The following is a 21,665-nucleotide window of genomic DNA, read 5'->3' on the forward strand; positions in this document are numbered from 1 at the left end:
TTCTTCAGAACAAAGTTTCGTTAGTGATTCACCCGTTAAAGCAGCATCACACGCGCCCAAGCAGCACTAGCAGAAGAGAGTAAGACAAAGATGAAAGAACTAACAGCTGCCATATCGAGACTTGGAACAACCCACTCCGCCAAAATCACACCGACACAAAGGGAGGGTCTCCTCTACTACCCGCCCACGATACCCGCACTCACCAGGCGTGCCCGAGGTGCGCGTGGTCGTACACGGTGGGCCCGCAGCTGTACCTGCCGAGAGAGCACACACCGCGCCCGTCACCCCGCGCCGGGCCGAAGGCGGCACCCCGCAGCCCCCGGGCGCCCCGTTACCAGGTGGCCACGCCGTCCTTGGCCAGCACCAGCGGCTCTTTGCTGCGGCTCCGGCTGTTGTACGCCACCACGCCGCACGCCCGGCCCGCCGGCGGCACCCACTCCCTCCGCCGCGCCTCCCCGCTCCGCCAACGCCGCGCCACGACGCCGCCGGCCCGGCACCGTCGGACCGCCGTGGCGAGCAGCATGGCCGCACCGCCTGCCCCGCCTCTCCGAGAGGAGGGAGGGGACGAGAGAAAACGGAGACAAACAGCCAGCCGCCACAGCCGCGCCGCTTGTGCAGAGAGACAGGCGGCGAGCGGGGTAGCTACAGCCGCGCCGCAGGAAGAGGAGGGGCCCGCGGCGCCGCGCCTCCCGGGGCGGTCCCGCTGTCGGCCTTCTTGGGTCGGAGCGCTGAGAGGAAGCTGGGGTTACACCGCCCGGATCCGCTCTGGAAGTTCTGAAGTGTGGAACCGGAGTATATAAAAGTTCGATGGAACGCACGCGCGGTTGCTAGAAGTCTTTTTAAGCTACTGCTTGTTTTAACCGCGCAGGTACCAGGGAAACAAGGGAGAACTTCGCAACTGTTCGCCGTATTTTGCCTGCCGCTCTCCAGCCTCTGAGCTGCTTAGGCTGCTGCCGCTTTCAGGAGGAGTCCTGGCGGTCTATGCTGAGCCTAGAAGCTGGTTATCCCACCTGCTGCAGCCCGCGGTGCTGCCTGCTGAAGCGTCCTGAGGGGCCCGCCAGGATGGACACGCTGGGCACTGGCTCTGGTGAGCTGCCTGCCTCACAGACATCGTGTCCTCTTGAATCTGTCGGGGACTTCTTTCATGGGCGTTCCTCGTGTTTAACAACAGCATTCAGCTTTCCCGAGGGAACGGCACGAGGGAACAGGATGCCCTGGGCTGTGGACACGGTCCCCAGTGCTGGAATTCAAGGGGTGTATGGATACCTCTCTCACAATGTGGTCTGATTGCTGGGTGGCCCTGTGTGGAGCCAGGAGTTGGATACAGCGATTCTTGTACCTTCCTTACAACTCAGAGTATTCTATGATTTTTTTATTATCATAGTAATTTCTCCCTTCATACAGTCTGCCTATACCTCACTTAGTTACACAACATCAGATATAGAGCTCTACCACGAACAAACGCTTTCTCTTCTTAATACGCAGCTGCTTTCCGTAACACTTCCCATTGAACAATCCTAACTTCTTAATCAAATAAGAAAGCTATCTTACTGTTTTGCAACTTGGAGGATGAAGCTTGAAGGAACCTTGTAAATGTTTGCTTAGTACGTTTCACAAGCAGCTTCACAAGCCCGTTATTTCAGTTTCCATAGCAAGCTGGTTTAGATGTCTTCACCGTTCAGCACATCTTGTTAGGAGTTGCCATTAACTCCGTTGTCTGCTTTGTTCAGTACAGTGCCGAGCACTTTCAGACCGCCAAATCAATACTAAATAACGCGTGTTTCACTGGCATGTTCACAGGAATACATTGCTGATATCTGTGGCCCTTCTAGAATGATTCTAGCCCAGGAACCTGGTGAGGAAACTGATCCTGAAAAGATAAAGGGGGGAAAAAGGCTGTGAAGACAAACTACAAACCATAGGGGAAGATGAGTTAAATCCACTGCAGTGGGCTGAGCTTCTTAGAGCTCTGTAGTAAACTGCGGTCACCATGTCCCAAGAGCGTGTATCAGCTCAGCCAGAGGCCAGATCAGTGTCTGTCTGATGTTTCCAGCTGCTTAGGTACATCTCTGGAAATCATGGTGGGATTCTGGAGCTCCTTGATCCATGTTGTATCTGAATTTTCTTCTGCCCTGGCCTTGCAGCACACTGTCACTGGTTGTAGTCAGAATTTGCATGGCACCCTTCATGCAGTGCTGTTTAAGCTCACAAAGCACAGCAGATGTGAATGGCAGCAGCCAGAAAACACATGTGAGGCAGTGAGACTGACAGTCCCAGGGCAAGCAAAGAGATGAGCAGCTGTATCCAGTGAAATACCTTTCTTCTTAAGCAGGGCTTAATCCTTGTTCTTCTATTACAATACTTTTTAAAGAACAAAAGGCCTAGGTTAGGTCAGTTCTTCCTGGGAAGCAGCAGAGAGACTGACTCAGTGACCCAAATGTTACAGTTCCATTAATCCCACACCACTTGTTGACACAAGCAGATATCTCTGTTCCAAACAGCTGTAAATGGTGCACGCTGCCCAGTGCACAGACAGCGCCTATTGGATGACAGTCTGAAGTGTGACTTCTCTGTTGGTCTTAGTGCTTGCAAAACTCAACCCTGCTCATCTTGCATGTTAAACTTCTGCTGTTTTGTTTCCAAACCTTCAGCTGTAAGCAAAAGTAATAGAGTTGTAAAATGCCATTATAATCTCCAATGTGAGTATGAATTCAGTCTCCTAAAAAAATGGACAAAGAGAAATGAAACAACAAAAACTACCTGTATGTAACTGTAGAAGAGAGAGATAAAGCTATTAAATGGAGAAAAAACAGCAGTTCATCAGAAGGAATAATTCATCTGAGTTGTCTGTGCCTATGAAGTATGATGACCAATGATCAGAAGACACTGTTTTCTAATAAATAGGGACACAGCTGTAGCAATTGCACAGTATTTCATGCAGTAATACTCAACTAAGGCAGAGAAAAAAAGTAGAAGTCCTTATATATCCTCAATATCTGCATTTATGTTTGAATGTTTGGAATTTTATGCTGCTTATATTAAGAAGTCAGAATGCTATGCTGATGAGCTGGAGACAATTTCTGGAATATTCATGTTACATGAATCATATATTATATACACAAAGTATGTTACACGGTAGCTGTATGAGCTGTTGATGTGGTTACAGGTTCCTCTGATTCTCCTTGCAAAGAGTTCAGCAAGGCTCCACGGCTCCAATAAACTTCCAAAAAAAACTTAAAATTGGGTTTCTAAATAGGAAAAGCCTTCGTACAATCAGAGCAGAGGAGCTTGGGAACAGGAGGAGGAGCGTTAGATACACCATCCTCCCATGAAGCACAGAAAATAGGAAGAACACAAAAGCCCACAACTCCCTTACTTCTCTGACACACGGCAGTTATTCCCCACGCTTGTGTTTGCTCTGTCACTGTAAGGAGTGAGCCTCTAATAACGAACTGAAACTCCAAAGTCTTCCATCTCATCTTCCTACTTCAGTTCAGAGGGAAAAGGCCCAATGTAAAATGTAGATAAGGAACTGTGAAAGGAGTTACCAAACACTCAGAACTCAGCCCTACCCTTGCTGCAAGACTGGCGCAAAGCTCAGCAATGCTTTTTCTGTCACTCTTCTGGCCCACACCAAAGGGCAAATGGAAGAAGACTGAGCAAACAGCACCCCTGCAGCAGGTGACAGTTCTCCATCCTCAATGCATCCACCGCCCATCTGCTTTTGAGCACATCACTGAAGCTTGGCAGGCCAGAGCTACACTTGGAAGTTACACCTCCCTATAACAAGGAATAGAATTTCTCATTTAGCAAATTAACAGGTACTTTTATGAACTGATTTCTTACTTGTATGGCAAAAGTGCACAGCTAACAGTGGTGATTGTTAAAAATCAGATGGTGATTTGTAGCTGAGTATTTGCTCTATCAAATAGCATTATTGTGCTCTTTGCACCTGTTGTAGTTTCCATGGAAATAAACAGGAGACATTACTTTCAGAGCTCCCTATGTATAATTACTCCTGTGTGTCTAGGATGGCTGTGGCCTTTCTTGTAAGAATGGCTCTCCCTGGGATTCACCTATATTTTTGTTAAACGTCTGGTTTCTACCACATTACAGCTATCAGCTCTGGTTCTCATGCTACCGGGGTCTGTTAACCATCTTTAATCGCTGACAGCAGTCAGCTTCTTCAAGGCAAGAGCGAAGGAGTCTGCGACTGCCCAGGTGGAGCCAGCGATTCAGTTGTGGTGCCTGCAGGCTGCTGCTGCCACTGCACAACTCTCTCAATGCCGCTGTAACTCAGAACGCGCGGGGCCAGGAACGCCAGCTTGGAGCGCTGCCTGGATGCTGTAGTACTCATAGTAACTTACGTAAGAGCTCAGATGAGCAACGTCTGCTTCAGCAAGCACAGCAATCCACAGAAACAGAAAACCAGGGGAAGAACCGAGAACTTAAACGTATCTTCAGGAAACAAGAAGCCACCCTGTGAAATAATAGAATCATAGCGCGCTTGGGTTGGGAGGGACCTTAAGACCACCCAGCTCCGACCTCTGCCGGGGCAGGGCTGCCAGCAGGAAGGGGTACGCGGGCTGCAGTCCTCACAGACACCTCAGAAACACAATCCTCGGGCACTACGCCGACCTCAGCCGCAGAACTGCCGGGCGGGCGCGGAGGCCCTTCCCGTGCCCCATACGACAGTCAGCAGAACGGCAGCGCCTAACGCACAACCGCACCAGCAGGTCTGGGCTTAGAAGCCATGAGTCAGTCCCCTCAATTAGGGGATTGCCGGTGACTTTTTAAGAAAATAAGACGGCGAGCGTTTGTTTTGCTTCGCGAGAGACAGGTTAGTTTTTCCAGACTCTCCCCGCCTCTCCTAACAGAAACCGGAGATCTTCGGGCGACCGCGGGCACGCCGCGAGAGGAAATTCCAGGTAAACAGGAGCACATTCCCTCCGAGCCGAGACGCAGCCGCCCCCATCCATCCCTTCAGCGCCCGCCCGCCCGAAGCCCTCCTCCCGGCAGCGAGGCCGTCGTCCTGGCAACGGGCCGTGACCACTGAAATAAAAAGGAGATTAAGGCGCTCCGCAGCGGCGGTGACGTCTTCCCGCGGCACGCGCAGTGAGAAGAGCGCGCTGCGTCCTGTATTTAGCGAAGAGCAACGTGCACGGCCCCGCGCCGCTGCATTTCACAGGGCGGGAGCACTGAGGTGCAGCCCCTGCACCTCGGAGCACCACCCCGAAGGGGCGGCGCCGGATGCGCGCGGCCACCCGCGGCTCTTTCAGTTGCCTCGGCCGGGGAGGGCGGGGACGCGTCGGTCCGGAGAACGCTTCGCTCCCGGCTCTTTCCGCCGCTTCAGCCCGTTAGGGCTGTGGAACACGGCAGCGGTACGCCAGCACCTCAGCCCCAGGGAGGAGCAGAATACTGCCGCCAGTCACTGACCCATCCCTCGCCACTAAGTCTGCCGGGAAACATAGTCCTGCCCTACCCCGCCAGAACGCGGCTCCATTTTCTGCTCGCGGGGCGAGCGTTGCGCATGCGCACTCCGCCCCCCTCTTTTTTCCTTTCTTTTTTTTTTTTTCCCCCTTCCCTCTTCCACACCCCTCGGCGCGTGTTCCCGCCCCTCCGGTATCCCGGGAGGGCGGTGTTGTCACCGCTGCGCCCTCCCTCCCGCCCGGCTCCGATTGGCCGAGCAGCCGCGGGGCGGGCCACGAGGGAGCGCGCGATTGGCCGGCGCGGCCGCGGGAGTGATCGATGCGCCCGCCCGCTGAGAGGCGGGAGGCCGCGCTGCCCTCCGCCGGGCCCGGCCCTGCCCCCGGAGCGGGGCGGCGGCGCCGCGTGGTCCCCGGCGCCCCGGCGGCGAGCGGCCGGAGCCGCTTCTCGGCTCGTCCTCGCCGCCCGTGCCCCAAAGCACCCCGCTCCCCCCCGGCCCCGCGTGCCCTCAGCGCCCAGGCGGAGCCGCTCTCCTCCGGGCACGACTTCTCCGGAGCCTCCGCCTCCCTCTCCCCGCGCCCACACTGCCTTCCTCCCCCCAAACGTGAGTAAGGGGCGGAGGAGGAGGAGGGACGAGGAGCGCGGGGCGGTGCCGGGCTCCGCCGCGGTTCCGGGCGGGGGAGGGGAGCGTGCGCGCGCGGTGTGTGTGCCCGCGTCCGTGTGTCCGTCCGTCCGTGTGTGTACACAGCGCGGGGAGGGCCGCGCATGCGCCGTGCGTGGCGGGGCTGAGTGTTTCCCAAGTGTTTGAAACTGGGATTCGGCTCCTCCACGTTGGATCGAGCGCGGCGTGCGGCGGCGGGGAGGCTGCGTTCGGGCGGCGGAACGCGGGCCGGGGCGGGCCGGCTCTGACAGCGCCCGGCGGGGCACATTCTGCTGGCGGCTTGTTTCGGAGGGGCTGGCCCGAGCCCCCTCCCTCCTCCTTCTCCTCCTCCTCCCCCCCCCCCTCCGCACGCACAAATCCCGCTGATTGTTCCTACCACCTCCTCCGTGAGTTCCCCACCGCGACAGCCATTCAGTCAGCTGCTCGGGCTGTAGGGACCGGCGGGGGCTGCGAGCTCGGCTGTGCCTGGCAGCGGGCTCCCATGTAGCTGCCGGGGGAACGGGGCACGGACGGCGGCGGAGAGAGGCGTGGGGAAGGAGGAGGAGGAGGGTTTTTTTTTTCCCCCTTTTTTTTTTTTTTTTTTTTCCCTCTCCTCTTTGCCGGATGAAAATGTTGAGTCCTGCAAACGGAGAGCAGCTGCACCTCGTGAACTACGTGGAGGATTATCTGGACTCCATCGAGTCTCTGCCCTTCGATCTGCAGAGAAATGTCTCCTTGATGAGGGAAATCGACGCCAAATACCAAGGTAAGCGCTCTCCCTGCGTGCGTGTGTGCGGTGCGGGGCTGGGGGAGGGTTGTCTCTGCCTTTCTTCTCCCCGCAGCTGGGGCTCGGCTGTTCGTGCCCCCTGCGCTGCGGGGATGGCAGCCGTGTGCCGGGGGGCCGAGCCGCAACGCTGCCTCTTGTCACGGGGCGGAACAAAAGGTCCCCGGCTCCTCGTACGGAGCGAGGACTCCGCTTCGCCGTGCGAATCGCCGGCCGAGAAGGCGGGGGCAGGGAGCGGGGCGTGCGGGGCACAAAGGGGGGCCCTACGCCGCCGCGGGGAGGCTTCGGGGCTACGGAGGAAAGTGCCGCGCGGACGGCAAGGGAGAGATTACAGCACAACATAGAGGAATGTACAGTATTCATGATGGCTGGAGTAGGGGAGAGAGGCGGCCCATGGGGGGGCGGGCGGGCGGGAGCGGAGGGGGGTTAAACAGAGCGGGGGGCAGGGTGTGCTTTCTTCACTGAGCCCGGTGAGGCGGCCCCGCTGAGCGGGGCGGGGGGGGGCTGGGACCGGCGGGTGCGTGGTGTGTATGCCTGTGTGTGTGTGTGTGTGTGTGTACGGGGGGTGGGGGTCGGCCGCGCTCACGGATGTGCCCAGCGCCGGGGTACCCCTCTCCTCCCCTTGGGGCACGCTGTACCCCTGCCCCACGGGCGGAGGGAGGGCAGGGCCGGGCCGGGCTAGGCTGGGGGTAGCTTTGTCACTCGCTCGCCGGTGTCCGCTCGGAAAGGGAAGGGGGAGGGGAGGCCGTAGCCGGCAGCGCTGACAGCCAGGGCGCGGGGTGGGGAGCACCCCACTCGCTCAGCCCCCGTGACCCCTGCTCGCGGCTCCCGGGGAGGTGGGGAGCGAGCCCTGCGGTGCTCGGCGGGCATGTCGCCAGGCGGCCCCTGGGGAGGGAAAGGGACGGGGGAAACTTCCGCGGGGGCTGGGCAGCGGGTGGGGAGACGGCAGTGGCGGGGCAGGGCAATCGGCGCGGTTGTGCCGCGCTCCAAAACCCTACAACCAGCGGGTGCCTCCGCGCTGTGGTGGGGATTTGGCGTCGGCGTGGCTTTTATAACCACCCCTCGTTAGCATAGCGCCGCTCGCCCCGCCCCCAGACGTGCTGATTGGTGGACGCCTTCCCCACGGGCCGTCCTCGGCTCGCCTCCTCTCGCTGATTGGGCCGCGGGACGGGTCGTTCCGCCTTTCGCCCCGCCCCCGTGTGACGTTTCGAGAAGCAACTTTTCTGTGGCGTTGATTTGAATATGTCGACCTGCCCCGGCCTCTGGTCTCCGATTGGCTGCAGCGCCAGCAGCGGGCAGGCCAACCTTGGGCGTCCGGAGGCCGGCGGCGTCGCGGGAGGGGGGAAGCGGCTGGACCCGCCTCCTCCCGCTCGTGAGTGGCGCGGCGGCACTGGAGGGGCGAGCGCGACGTAGCTCCGCGCGCTGTGATTGGCTCTTTGCTTTTTTTACTCTTTGCTTTTTCCGGCTTCCGATTGGGCACGGGGCGCCAGCAGGGGCGGGCTTCCCTCGTCGCCCACTCTGATAGGCGGAATGGCGGGAGGGCCGCCTCCGCTCCTCTCCGGGTCCCTCCTACCCCGCTTCCTCTGCTCCGGCTGTTGCGCTGCGAACCGGGGGACCGCCGCCGGTTTCCTGCCGGAGAACAATAGCTGCTCCGTCACATCCGGGGCGCGGCCGGCACTGCCGTGCATCCCGGAGTGCCGCTGCGGCTCCGGCGCTGGGAACGGACGCGTTGGGGAGTTGAGCCGCTGGGAATTAGCGCCGCTGGGTTCCGCCGCTTGCCGAGTGCTGCACGTCCCGACTTGTTGAGCTCGGGAGGGGCGGAGCGTTAGCTGGAGTAGTGAGAGCCGAGCTCCTTGTTGGAGGTAGCTGGTAACAGCGTGAGGTACCGGCGTTAGTCACGCCGGTGACTAACAGGGCCGTATAAAGCCTGTGTGTGCTTCACGTGTCAGCGCTGCATCTTCGGAATGGATTTGTTCAATTTGCCCAGGGATGGCAAAACCGCAGTGCCAGCACAGAAGTGGACAGCATCGAGATCTCTTAAACCAAAACACCACCCCCAGCAACAACAAAACACGTTAGGATATATTCCAAGCAGCTTTAGCAAAGACGTTTGCGTATGCGTTGATAATTTGCACTCGGTGAGTTGGGGTCAGATTCCGTATCTGTGTGCATCCTGCTCATCGAGCCAGAATGGACTCACCTGGGAAAAAGGAAAGCTGTGAGCAGAACGATGGCAGGGGTGTCTGTGAAGCCAAGTCCTCGTGAGTTAGGATGGCTGAGTGTGTGTGAGTACCACAGTAAAACTCCAAAAGCTCTGCCTAAAGTGAGTTTGTAGGTATACCCTAGAAATTGTCACAATTACCTCCTAACTCTTATCTCTTTTCTTACAGTAAATATTTAGTGAAAATTATGTTTCTGCATTTGGAAAAGTAAGTTGTGGGTGGTTTGCAGAATACGCAGGGCTGAAACAGCCTAGACTTCTTGGTTATTGTAGTTGTTGTGTCATCATCAGGGGTCTAATTGGCCTCATATGCTCAGCAGTAACAGAGCAGTATCAGATGGCACTTGCTGTAACTGAATGCCTTGCTCGGTGCATTTGGAGTTCTTCTGCATCAGCTGTCAAGTGAGATAGCGATTATTAAGTAACTCACTGGCTAACTTCTGTGCTGGTTATGCTCTCTCTCTCTCCCACTCTCAGTCATTCGCTACAAATATCTGTGTCATTATACAGAAAATGTCCTAGGAAGTATTCTATTACTTCCCCCTTCAATTCGGCAATTGACGTCAGAACTTTTGGTGCATAGTTTCTGTCATTATTATTACTTTCTTAAATCATTGATAAGGGTTTAAAGAAAAGAATTGTCAAAGTGCATGAGATTGTTTCATCTTTTTTTCTTTTTTTCCTTAAATCGGCACTTGCATTGTCTTCCCGAGGGACCTACTGGACAAAAGCAGTCCACCGGAGTCATGAGTCCCTGGGCAGATGTCAGCTTCAGGGAATTCATCATTGATCACAGAATCACAGAATGGCCAGGGTTGGAAGGGACCTCAAGGATCATGAATCTCCAACCTCCCCATTTAATACGAGACCAGGCTGCCCAGGGCCCCATCCAATCTGGCCTTGAACACCTCCAGGGACAGGGCATCCACAGCCTCTCTGGGCAGCCTGTTCCAGCACCTCACCACTCTCTCTGTAAAGAACTTCTCCCTGACATCCAACCTAAATCTTCCCTCCTTCAACTTAAAACCATTTCCCCTGGTCCTGCTTTCAAAGAGTTGACTTTCCTCCTGTTTGTAGGCTCCCTTCAGGTACTGAAAGGCTGCAATGAGGTCACCCCACGTCCTTCTTTTCTCCAGGCTGAACAAGCCCAGTTCCCTCAGCCTGTCTTCATAGGGGAGATACTCCAGTCTCCTGGTCATCTTTGTGGCTCTCCTCTGGACCCTCTCCAACAGCTCTCTGTCTTTCTTGTACTGGGGACTCCAGATTTGGACACAGTACTCCAGATGGGGCCTCACAAGAGCAGAGTAGAGAGGGACAGTCATCTCCCTGTCTCTGCTGGTCACCCCTCTTCTGAAGGAGCCCAGGATACCATTTGTTTTCCAAGCTGCAAGAGCACACTGCTGGCTCATGTTAAGTTTTTAATCCATCAAGACCCCCAGGTCCTTCTCTGCAGGACTGCTCTCAGCTGATCAGCTTTGTGTGTTACAAAAAGGTGTTGCTGCATGGGATGAAAAGTACAAGAAGGATTTGTTTCATCATGCTCTTTATCTGAGATCCTTACTGGTTTTATTTTTTCTTTGCAGAGATTCTGAAGGACCTGGATGACTACTATGAAAAATTCAAACGAGAGAATGACGCCGTGCAGAAGAGAAGAATGCTGCACTGCATTCAGAGGGCATTGATTCGGAGTCAGGAGCTGGGAGATGAGAAGATCCAAATCGTCAGTCAAATGGTGGAGCTGGTTGAGAATAGATCCAGACAAGTGGACAGCCATGTGGAACTGTTTGAGACTTGCCAAGAGACTAATGACACCACTGGAAACAGTGGGAAAGCCAGCCAAGATAAGTCAAAGAATGAGACAATCACTCAATCTGAGAAGCCCAACAATAAGAGGTCAAGGAGGCAAAGAAATAATGAGAATCGAGAAAATGCTTCAAATAATCACGACCACGATGACATCACTTCAGGAACTCCAAAGGAGAAGAAAGCAAAAACATCCAAGAAGAAGAAACGATCCAAGGCTAAAGCAGAGCGGGAAGCTTCTCCCCCAGACCTTCCCATTGATCCTAACGAGCCAACATACTGCTTATGCAACCAAGTCTCTTATGGAGAAATGATAGGATGCGATAATGATGAGTGCCCCATTGAGTGGTTTCACTTTTCGTGCGTGGGACTCAATCACAAACCGAAGGGCAAATGGTACTGCCCCAAATGTAGAGGAGAAAATGAGAAAACTATGGACAAGGCGTTGGAGAAATCTAAAAAAGAAAGGGCCTACAACAGGTAGTTTCTAGACTTTTCGTGGAAAAGAAAAAGAAAACCACCAAACCAGTGTATTTATTGTCAGTGTCACCTTTGTTGAGGTGAAAGGATTGTAAAATGTATATTTTTAAAGGAGGTTTAAAACTGAACCATTCCTGTTACAGGGACGGCAATAAGAGCAGTTTTGTTTTTCATTTGGTAAGCTGTAACAAGAATATGGTCTGTGGACCAATGTATTCCAAAAGTAAAGTTATAAGAGTTCAAACTAAATATCCAGGTGGGTCTTAAAAGATAAATAAATAACTTTTTTTTTTTTTTTTTCCTCCCAGTGCTTGTAGCACAGCAACCATTAAAATGTTGACGACGAATATTTCTGAAATGTAATTTCTTTTTCCTTATGGAAGAATGTTACTTACATTTGAGCAGAATTGTTAAAATAGTTGAGCCCTCTGGTTGTTTCTGAATAAAGCTGCAATATATTACACATGTCATTTCTTTCAGTGATGAGCAGTGCAAGGTCAAACTGAAGGAGGGTACAATTTGGTTCCTGCTACAAAGTGCCAGTATAACAGTTCGACAGCAAACATTTTAATAGGCTTAGGGGATTATTGAAAAGAAAAGCCAGTGGTTAAATTTTACACGGCAAATATTTTATATTCTGGCCGAGTACCACAAAAACAATTTTAAAATGATTGAATATGTTTTATATTTAACCAGGAAGTGGTTTAGTAATGACTTAACATAAACGAAGCTTTATACTGTCACCGATAGTAGTGTAGCAATCCTTAATTTGTTTAAGTTGTATAAATGTACATTTTTAATTGCACTTAATGTATTATACTTGGAAATGCAGCCAAATGCCATTGTGTAACTAATGTGCATTTCCTGCTGTATGTATGAAAATTGTACAGCTGTGATATTAAGAAATAAATGAAACAACTTTGACAGTTTGCTTCTTACCAATTGTGTTTAACGATCATTCCAAGAGTTTATTAAAAAAACATAATTTGTCTTTAACCTTAGCAGCTCCAGCAAGCTGCTGCTAGGAAACCTGAAACTATTGTAGTGGTAACCAAATTACAGTTCTGATAATCAATCTTTACAGACTAACAAGAGCACTGGAGAGTCAAAGCAGCACTTAACCTTCTGCCCAGCTACTCTTTCTTGTGCTTGCAGTCGCTCCCAGACCTGGCCATTTATCTGAAAATCAATTGCACGGAGCTGGTCTTGCTCAGTTGTTTTCATGCCTTTCCACGGTAGATGTAAATTATGCCACGCTTGTGTTATTGGCAGAAAGTTCTTTTGCATTACAGCGTTTTCAAAATAGTGTTGCAGCTGCGCCGGGGAAGGTGTTTTTATTTTTCACGGTCACCTCTCGTGAAAATCCATCAGCTGTAATAAAGGTGCGATGCTGTGGGTACCCAGATCTGTGCCGCAGCTTTGCGGCGGAGCTGTCACGCCGCTTCCTCTATGCAGGATCTCGGCTCTTCGTCCCCCTGCGGGCCTTGGCTGTAAGTGCAGAAGGGACCGACGGTGGAAAGGCGCTGGCAGCAAAACGCGGACGGAGAGGCTGGGACATCCACCGGGGTCAGAATGCAGCTGTGTAAGAGTGCGAGAGACTGGGGTTGGGATTTTGGGAACACGGTGCTCTCTTAAAATCCGTAATTGTTTTGCTTCCTGGATGCTGAGACCGTAATCCTAAAGTAATGCTTTTTTTCCCTTATGTATTCGAGCTGAGCTTCCTATTGGAAGAAGGAGAAAGAGCTTTGGACACAGGCAGACATAAAGGATTCGATGAGGCTGAGTGTTTTCTGAAGATGTTCAGGAAAGACACCACTGGTTCACCTCTCATGGATACTCCCCAGCAGGCAGGCAGACTCGCGGTGATGAGCAAAAATCATGTTGTATTTCTCACTAGGTACGCTACGTGGCTCAGGACACTACAGGCTGTCAGACCCTGTCACCTTTGCATTGCTCAAATGACCACTCAGCCCACCTCCTGTTCCCAATGCACTTTAGGATCGCTGTTATCTGCTGATAACCTTCTCCTTTTCCATCTCCACGACTGACCTTATTAAAGGCTGCCTTCATAATCATAATAATAGAACCATAGAATGGCCTGGGTTGAAAAGGACCACAATGTTCATCTAGTTTCAGTCACCCTGCTATGTTCAGGGTCACCAAACACCAGACCAGGCTGCCCAGAGCCACATCCAGCCTGGTCTTGAATGCCTCCAGAGATGGGGCATCCACAACCTTGATCCTGATAGCTGGCAGGACCCACGCTGTACCATTTGGAGGTCTGGTTTCAATCTGTGAGCACAGTTCCTTACTGTAGTTCAATTCAGGGGCTGCTCTCGGTGACCATTTCTCACTGTGACTGCCAGCAGAAGGCTCAATTAGGAGGGACACACACTTCTAGGAACTGAGTATTACAGCATTACCGGTATTACAGCATTAATTTCTAATATATAAAATACAGCACAGCTGTTTGTTGAAGGGGAAGTCATAGCAATAGGAATCCTAAACTTTTTAAACTTCTCGCTGAAAGCATTCAGGCAGCTGTACCCACTGCTGATCTGGATAGATGTCTCAGGGAAGCCCAGATAGTGTTACTGAGCACTTGAGCTGGTGATAAAATCCTTCTGACTAATGAAAACCACAGCTTCAACACTTGGGCAGAGGGAGCTGGCAGCAGACCTCACACTTGAGTCGTCTCCATCCTCGAGGAGCAGATTTGTTCTGCGAGAGGGCTGGTGCTGAAGGCACAGCTGGAAGGTGAAGGCGGGCAGCGAGGGTGCACTTCATGCACAGTGCCAGCTGCAGAATGCTCCTAGTGGGACAGATACAGGCTCTGTCAGGCTGAAACATGAGGCAGAGCAACGCGTCACTTCCAACCGTTCTGTCACCTGAAAGCCTCCCAATTAAGCACTGTCTCCATTAAGCAGCACCAACCCTGGCCATGCGTATCATTAGGTTTAAATAGGTTTCTTACTAATGGAGCACAGCTGCTTATTAACTGTGTCTTCATACAGAATGAATACAATTGAATTGGACTACTCCACTGGTCTTACTTTTCAGAGTATTTTTACTTAATCTTTTAGAATTGTCAAAATATTGTAAATGGTGCGTGATATGAAGAAGTTCACAGTAGCAGGAGTGTTTCAAAGCAAATGTGAATATTACGGGGATCCATTCTGTTGCTTGAGTTAGACTTAGAAACATAGACTCATAGAATGGCCTGGGTTGAAAAGGACCTCAAAGATCATCAAGTTTCAACCACCTTGCAGTGTGCATAGTCACCAGTCACTAGACCAGGCTGCCCAGAGCCACATCCAGCCTGGCCTTGAGTGCCCCCAGGGATGGGGCATCCACTTGCTTCATAGCCAGTTCAGTCTCTAGAAATAACGCTGCTTGTGCTGGCCACAGTCCGAAAGAGGTAAGAATTTCTTGCATTCAGTGCAACACCAAAACTAAGTGAGCTCATAATACTACACATGGCTTCTTAGTTTATTTTCCCAGGTATTACTGAAGTCCCAGATCTAGCAAGCAAAAGGAATGGCACAGTAGAGATGAAGCATCTCTGTGAAGTGCTGAGAGGCAGGACTGAGGTTTTCTCATCAGCTCAGAGTGGCTAGATTTCCTGGTAAGCGTTCTTTGGTGGTGGTAGTCAAAAAGAGCTGACATACCCATTGGAACCAGAGGAGCTGAATTGGTGGCTAGAGCAGGAGGGCTTCTGCTTGTTGGTGAGTGTCACATTGCTCCTTGAGCCCATGACCATGGTCACCCTATAGGCAGCTTTACAGGGCCTTACGGAAGCTCTGCTGGAAGAGATGTTGCTTTTAATTTTCAACAGCTGACTTTAATAATTCAGCCTTCATATGCTGCCATCAGCTGGGGTAGAAGGCTTGCAGGAGACCCCTGGAGCTGCAGGAGATGCAGACACCGCTGGCTTCATGGTGGTGAGATGTCTGCTCTCCACAGGCGTGCCGGATGAGCTGGGCCTGAACCTCCGCTCCTCACTTTTGCTTTGGGAAAGGGATTGTGATACAAAGACAGCTCCATTTGGCTGGTAGGGCCCAAAGAGATAACACATCTAGGGGCTGCTAACTCAGCATACGTAAACACATATATATGCTTAAAATAAACTTGGATCTTTCAAGTGTAGAACTTGGTGGAGACAGATGGAATTATCTCTTGCACTCTCACTTTGTGGGAAAATTAATGCAGTTTCACTGACTGTTGTCCCTCCAGTGCTATACATCCTGCACTCCCACATCATACACTTCACTGATTCTTTTTTTTTTTTTTCCAAAATAAAAATCAAACTTGCAAAAAAAAAAAAAAGGTCTTGGAGATAAGGATGAGAAACCCAAGTGAACTGTGTATAAGTGATTTACCTGAGTATGGGAAAGAATGTTCCACTGTGTTAATTATTAGATATACATCAGGGGACTTTATCCTTCTGCCGGCCTTCTCTCTCCTTGAGATTTGCATGGTCTCATCTGAAATAAAATGCTCCGTTCTCATAATAACTTCCTCAACAACTCTGGGAGCAGACAATTTATTGAGAGCTGTATCAGTGAAAGATGAGTTGTTAGATGCGTGTTCCACAAGGTGATTTTATTCAACATCTGAAAGATAATGAGTAACTCTTTCAGAAAGGTCCCCTGAGTTCTAATGCTTTGGTTTGTAGGTGCCCCCCGAGGACACGGCCATTGGAAGGAAATGAATGTAGCACAGCTTGAACCTTAATCAATTCTAATCTGTGGTCACAATTACCTAAAAACTTTGATCACAATAATATCATTTTTGGCATACTTCGCTACAGGACAGAAATATGATTGCTTAGATGCAGTGATTTCCACGCTCTATCAGGATTTGATTTATTTTGTAATTTGTCTCAGCTTTTTATCTGCTGAACCTCTTTTGCTTGGACTGGAGACAGCTTCAAGAAGGCAAAAGCAGTATATTTTAAACTGGAGTTACTGATACTACTCTCAGTCTTTGTCATACATACACAAACACGTGCATATATCTCAAGATACAGAAGATGTCATGAGAACTCTGTTGTGCTGAGCCTTTAGAATCAACACAAAGAAACCTTTACCAAGGAAGAGAGGGCCTTGTGAGGGGTGGGAGATGGAGCACAACAGCAAAGTAAACAGCTGGACTTCTGTATTAGAAGTAATCCTTTCTGAGCCATAAAATATTTAAAGGAGTTATAGCTAAACAGGTTCAAAAGAAACAGAACATCACATTTCCTGAAAAGATAAATACAAAATACATGAGACTTTTGCACTTCTGCTGGTTTTGATAAAAGGTCTGGAGGCTATTATCTACAGACAGCAGCAATACCCTGCAAAGCCAGAACTATGGCATGCCAAGCAGGAGCGTGTTGAAGAACTGCTACAGGTGGATTGCCAAGGTGTCATATCACCTACAGACTGTATTTTACAGGACATGTTGCTGACTGGGTGATACCATCCATGTCTGCAGAGGTGTCCAGGGAAGCTGTAGAACCTTGTCTTCATAAGCCAGAGGCAAGGCAGGGATGCATTCACTGTGTCAGAGCAGAAGCAGATGAAATTACATTCAACTTCAACCCACTGTGAAACCAAAGCTATGTGAATTTCTACAAAAAACATCATGAATATTAATTTCCATGAAAAAACCATTAGTATTTTTTTCACACTGAGGATTGAAAGATTCTATACTTATTTTCAGGAGAAGGCAATAGCAGTAACTACAGAGTCGCTTTTTCTTGATCACTGTTGCTGGAACAACAACAGAGGTTTTCAGGAACGGGTCTTGATTTTTGCAACAGGTACAAAGAACTGGGATTCCCAGCAGCCAGACATCTGAAGGGAATTGCCCTTCACATAGATATAGGCAGTTATCATCGTGCCTCTCAAATTTTAGGTGAACTGGGATGATCAAGAAGGAGACCATAGGACAGAGGTAGAAGGACTACACATGGACTATGCCAGGTATGCAGATGATTACTTGTATGTAGCATGGTTTGGAAATAACATACAATAATATTTTTAAAAATCCAATAGGACAATCTGGGAAACTACATGTGGGTCAGCCACAATTTACTGCCTTGGAAAATCATGGAGCAAATTCCCCCAGCACACGAAGGATGTAGAGCTATTGGGAAAAGTACAGAGGAGGGCCATGAAGATGATCATATGGCTGGAGCACCTCTCCTACGAAGACAGGCTGATAGAAGTGGGACTCTGTAGCTGGGAGAAAAGGAGGCTTCAGGGAGACTTTATAGAGGTTTTCTGATGCATAAAGGGGCCCCACAGGTAAGATGGGGAGAGACCATAACCATACCAGAGCATGTAGTGGTGTGACACGGGGTCATACCACTAAAAGAGGACAGGTTTAGATATGAAGAAGAAATTATTTACTCAGATGCCCCACCACTGAAGGCATTCAAGGCCAGGTTGGATGGGGTCCTGTGCAGCCAGATACGGTGGAATGTATCCCTGCCCATAATAGGAGGGTCGGACCAGGTCATTCTTAAAGTTCTTCCAACTCAAACCATTCTGCAATTCCATATCATCGTTCTCAGTATGCAGACTCAATGTCCTGGGCCTTGAAATGAAAGAAGCCTGAAGCTTTTATTGGCAGCTGTTATCTCCAACTACAGGTAGATTTTTTTTTTTGCCTCACTTCTTCCCACCAGCTTTGTTACTTGAGAGGCTATTGCCAGAGCAGTAATTTTCTCCTCTACCTGTTTACGGCTTTGTTCCTTCATCCAGTTGGAGAAAGAATGTCACTGCCTGAAAGGTTGTTCAGAGCTGGGTGCGTGGCCTGAAAGAGTGCAGTAATTTTGTGTGGGATCACTTGAAGCAAGCACTGCTGGTAAAATCCGTCAGGCTGAGCTATGCGGAATTCGTGACCTGAGGGATTCCTCCCAGCATTACCTGTAATCAGCAGCTTTTTTTTTTCAATCCCCTGCTTTCTGTGGTAGCAGCAATGGGCAGACATTCAGTGTTTGTGACATCCCAGGAGCCCATGGCTATGAAGTGAATACTGATTGCCACTTGCTGCTGTTGAAGTAGTCTGATTCTCACTTCTACTAAGGTTGTCTTCACATCTCTACAGAGGGCCCTGTCAACAGTGGGGTATAAAAATGTACAATCCACTCAAGATAGCCCTTTTTAAAACACTTCTCAGTTTTTGTACAGCAGGATGATGTAGAGAAGAACTGTGTGAGAAGACCTTCATCCCCATGGTCACAGGATAGTATGTGCACAACCATAGCTCCTGGAGCTACCAGTGACCAAGCAGCACAAGACTAAAGCTCTGGGCTGGCTCAGGTTTCTCTCTGTTGCCAGGGTGGCTCCAAGTTGCTGGAGACTGCCAACAACTATGCCACAGCCAGAAGGGCCTTAGCTGTGCCTGATCACCAGATCCATCTTGTACCTCCTCTCCATGGTTTGCTCTTAAGTTTGCTGTGCTCAAGCACCTTGCCATGCTTTAAAATCCTGGGCTCTGAGTGTTGTTTTTAGACACTAGATGCAGTGCCTGCTCTGTGTGACAGCAACAGGGGCCGAGGGAACGGCATGGAGCTGTCAGGGGAGGGGCAGCTGGGGGTTAGGGAAAGGGGCTGCACCACAGGGCGGTGGGCATGGAACAGGATGCCCAGGGCTGTGGGCACGGCCCCCAGTGCCAGAGTTCAAGGAACTCTGCTCTCAGGCTCAGTGTTTGAATGTTGGGTTGTTCTGAGTTGAACCAGGAGTTGGACTCGATGATCTCTGTGGGTCTCTTCCAACTCAGGATATTCTGTGACCTTACAATTCTATAAACTCCCATGAGAGCCCGGCCAGACTGTCACCTCCCACAGGGACTGCAGCCGACAAGACCCCCATGTCCTTTCTTATCATCCCTCCTCCTGCTCTTCCCACATTTCTGAGGAGGTTTTATGTGTTTCAGCATCACCTGGGGAGCTCTGGTGGCTGGAAGGGTTTGGTGTAGTTGCAGACCCTCATCGCCCATGTGAAGACAGAGCTGGAAGCAGGAGGAAAGCCAGGTCCTCAAGAAAGGTACATCAGACACTTCTAATGGAAGTGCAAACTACAGAACTATGTAACACTTATTAATGTTCTATTAATAGATAATAAAATTACCTAATCTACTAATCTATTCTCTGATGATAATTTGCTGGTTTGGACTGCCCTCTTTTCTGTTTATCTGAAGATCTCTGATGGCATCCAGTTTAATTTCCCCTTTCATTGAGAAACCATGTTTCCAAGTGTGAGAACTGTTTAGTGGGCTCTGCCTATTTAGCGATAATGATCTTTGTTGAGGCAGGCTGCATTCAGACAAATCCAGTTAAAAGTGTTTTTTCCCCCATCAGCCTCACCTGTCAGGCTGCTTTTTGTTGTTTTATGCCAACCACACCTGGTGAATTTTCCATACACTGAGGCCTTTGACACTGGAGGAGCTCCAGGCCTACGTGGCAAGCCAACAGTGTTCTGCCAGTAAGTGGTAGGTGTGCAAGCCTGGGTCACGTTATGAAGGCTCTTTCCAGGATTAAGGAAAACTTTCTAAATGAGCCATAGAGAGAAAGTGCTGAGATTTTTCATAGCTCCCTGTATATAAATTGGAATTTACTCAGAGGAAAACCAGCTCTGTAATGTGCAGAGATCTAGAGTACACCGTTAGATTGATCCCTTCTAGATGAAAATTACCCTCACTATTCTGTTGCATACAGACATCTTAAATTGTTAATGGAATTCCTGCCTGAGGGTAAACATTGTAGATTCACATTCTGAGATTTTTAGGAGCTCATTGGATGCTCACAACCATGGCTGTTAAATACAATTATTTGCTTTATACGTCTTAAAAAGATCAATATCAGCTGAAGAAAAACTAGGAAGATGGGGAATGGGACTGAATGTGTAAGAAGTCAGTGGAGAATCACTGTGCCTCAAACTGCCAGGAATTTCTGGATCTGACCAAGGTTATGTCCCTTAACCCAACTCTAACAGTGTCACTGGCCAGCCCTCAACTCCCTGGTGAATTCTATGCTGCTGTACTCAGCACAGGTGCTTTTAAACAAGAGCCAAACTCTCTCTCTTCATCACCTTTTCCAGCACTCAGCTCCAAGCGGCTCCTCGCTCACCTCCTAGGTGGGATAAGGAGAGAGACAGAAGGGCTTAACTTGTTTTGCTTAAAAGAAACTGTGAAGTGGTTCTCTTTCTGATGTGAAGCAGTTTGTCAAAGGCTACTTTGAGAGCCCTATTTCTCTCTTCCCATGAAAAACATGATTTAGTAAGGTAAAAGGTGCCTCTTCCTTGGGCACCTTCAAGGCACCCCTTTCTACCAAAACTTGTTCCCATGCATTGCTTGCAAGCAACATTACTTCCTGCAGAGCAGCTGGGAACCTGCCACAGAACTCCTGTGATATCCCGTGAGCTGTTTTCCTGAGTTGTATGGTGGCCCAGAGGACATATTTGTGCTTCCTTCTCCATTTAAGAAGCTTCTTTTTGAAAAGATACACTGCTAGAAATGTCACATGGGCTGTCACTTTGCTGCTTCGTCTGTTCTGTGCCTCAACCCAGCTCGTGGTGCTGCTGTTCTTCCTGCTCTCCTCTCACCAGAGCTGGCTTCCTTCTGCCACTGCCACATCAGAAAAGTCATACTGAGACAGAAGGAGCTGCTTTGCCTTTTTCTTTCCAGGTTCCCATTTGTGCTGTTCCTCCTCTTGCAGCTGTCTTAGGGTAAGGTTTCATGTGATGCATGAGCCAGCATAACAGCCAGTTGCTGCCAGGCAGGGCCAGCTCCCTCCCCATCTCCTTCCATCACCTTTGCTGGCTACACCACATGTTGGGCTCCTCTGAGAGCTATTTCGGGAGGCAAATGGTCACAGGAGAGGGTCCAAAAGGCACTGGCCATGGAAGACCAGCAGTGGGCCAGCATGACCAGCAGCCAGGACCAGCTGTGGGTCGCTCTGCTGGCTCAGCTGTGTGTGAGCCTCCAGTTCAGCTCTCTGCTTTTTGCAGGTACTCATCTCTCCCCATGCAAAACTGTCGCACCTTTGGATCGGCAGGCTTCTGTGGATGCTGCAAGTTCACTCATGCAAATAGAAAACTCTCCTCCAAGCAGAAAGTAATCTGTTCTCCATCTTTGAAATGTAATTATTCTTACAAGTAAAATAACTTTGTGCTTGGGGATCCCATTAAAAAGAGAGACCAACCCAGCTATTTTATTTTTAATCCAAGTTAAACCTATGCAGGCACTGGCATATCCCTTCATATAGGAAGAGTCATTCTATCCGATTTTACTCATCCCATTACTATCTGTTCCATTCA

General features: G+C 50.3%; 2 protein-coding genes across 9 annotated transcripts in view; one reads left to right on the plus strand and one right to left on the minus strand.

Moving 5' to 3' along the window:
- The window catches only part of CARS2 (cysteinyl-tRNA synthetase 2, mitochondrial), a 42,677-nt gene extending 36,075 nt beyond the window's left edge, over positions 1-6,602 (minus strand). For 4 of the 8 annotated variants that reach the window (XR_014880832.1, XR_014880833.1, XM_085215520.1 and 1 more), the window contains exons 1-2: positions 336-1,545; positions 204-254 (exon numbers count right to left, since the gene is read on the minus strand). Coding sequence is in view for 4 of the 8 variants with exons in the window: in XM_085215520.1 (XP_085071646.1) it covers positions 204-254; positions 336-523 (239 nt within the window). In the remaining 4 variants the exon portion in view is untranslated. The other 4 variants (XM_085215523.1, XM_019610056.3, XM_085215522.1 and 1 more) reach the window with 4 other exon arrangements.
- Positions 6,603-6,691: 89 nt separating this feature from the next.
- On the plus strand, positions 6,692-12,297 carry ING1 (inhibitor of growth family member 1). Its single transcript, XM_010728585.4, has 2 exons — positions 6,692-6,833; positions 10,656-12,297. Exons 1-2 carry the CDS (start codon positions 6,692-6,694, stop codon positions 11,357-11,359), a joined length of 846 nt encoding a protein of 281 aa, XP_010726887.2. The 3' UTR covers positions 11,360-12,297.
- Positions 12,298-21,665: the final 9,368 nt, after the last annotated feature.

Source organism: Meleagris gallopavo, chromosome 1 (assembly GCF_905368555.1).
Source record: "Meleagris gallopavo chromosome 1, MGAL_WU_HG_1.1, whole genome shotgun sequence".
In the NCBI taxonomy this organism is placed as follows: domain Eukaryota; kingdom Metazoa; phylum Chordata; class Aves; order Galliformes; family Phasianidae; genus Meleagris; species Meleagris gallopavo.

Coding starts and splice junctions, on each gene's coding strand:
- ING1 (XM_010728585.4), top strand. CDS start 6,692: ATGAAAATGTTGAGTCCTGCAAACGGAGAGCAGCTGCACCTCGTGAAC. Junction 6,834..10,655: donor AATCGACGCCAAATACCAAG/GTAAGCGCTCTC, acceptor TTTTCTTTGCAG/AGATTCTGAAGGACCTGGAT.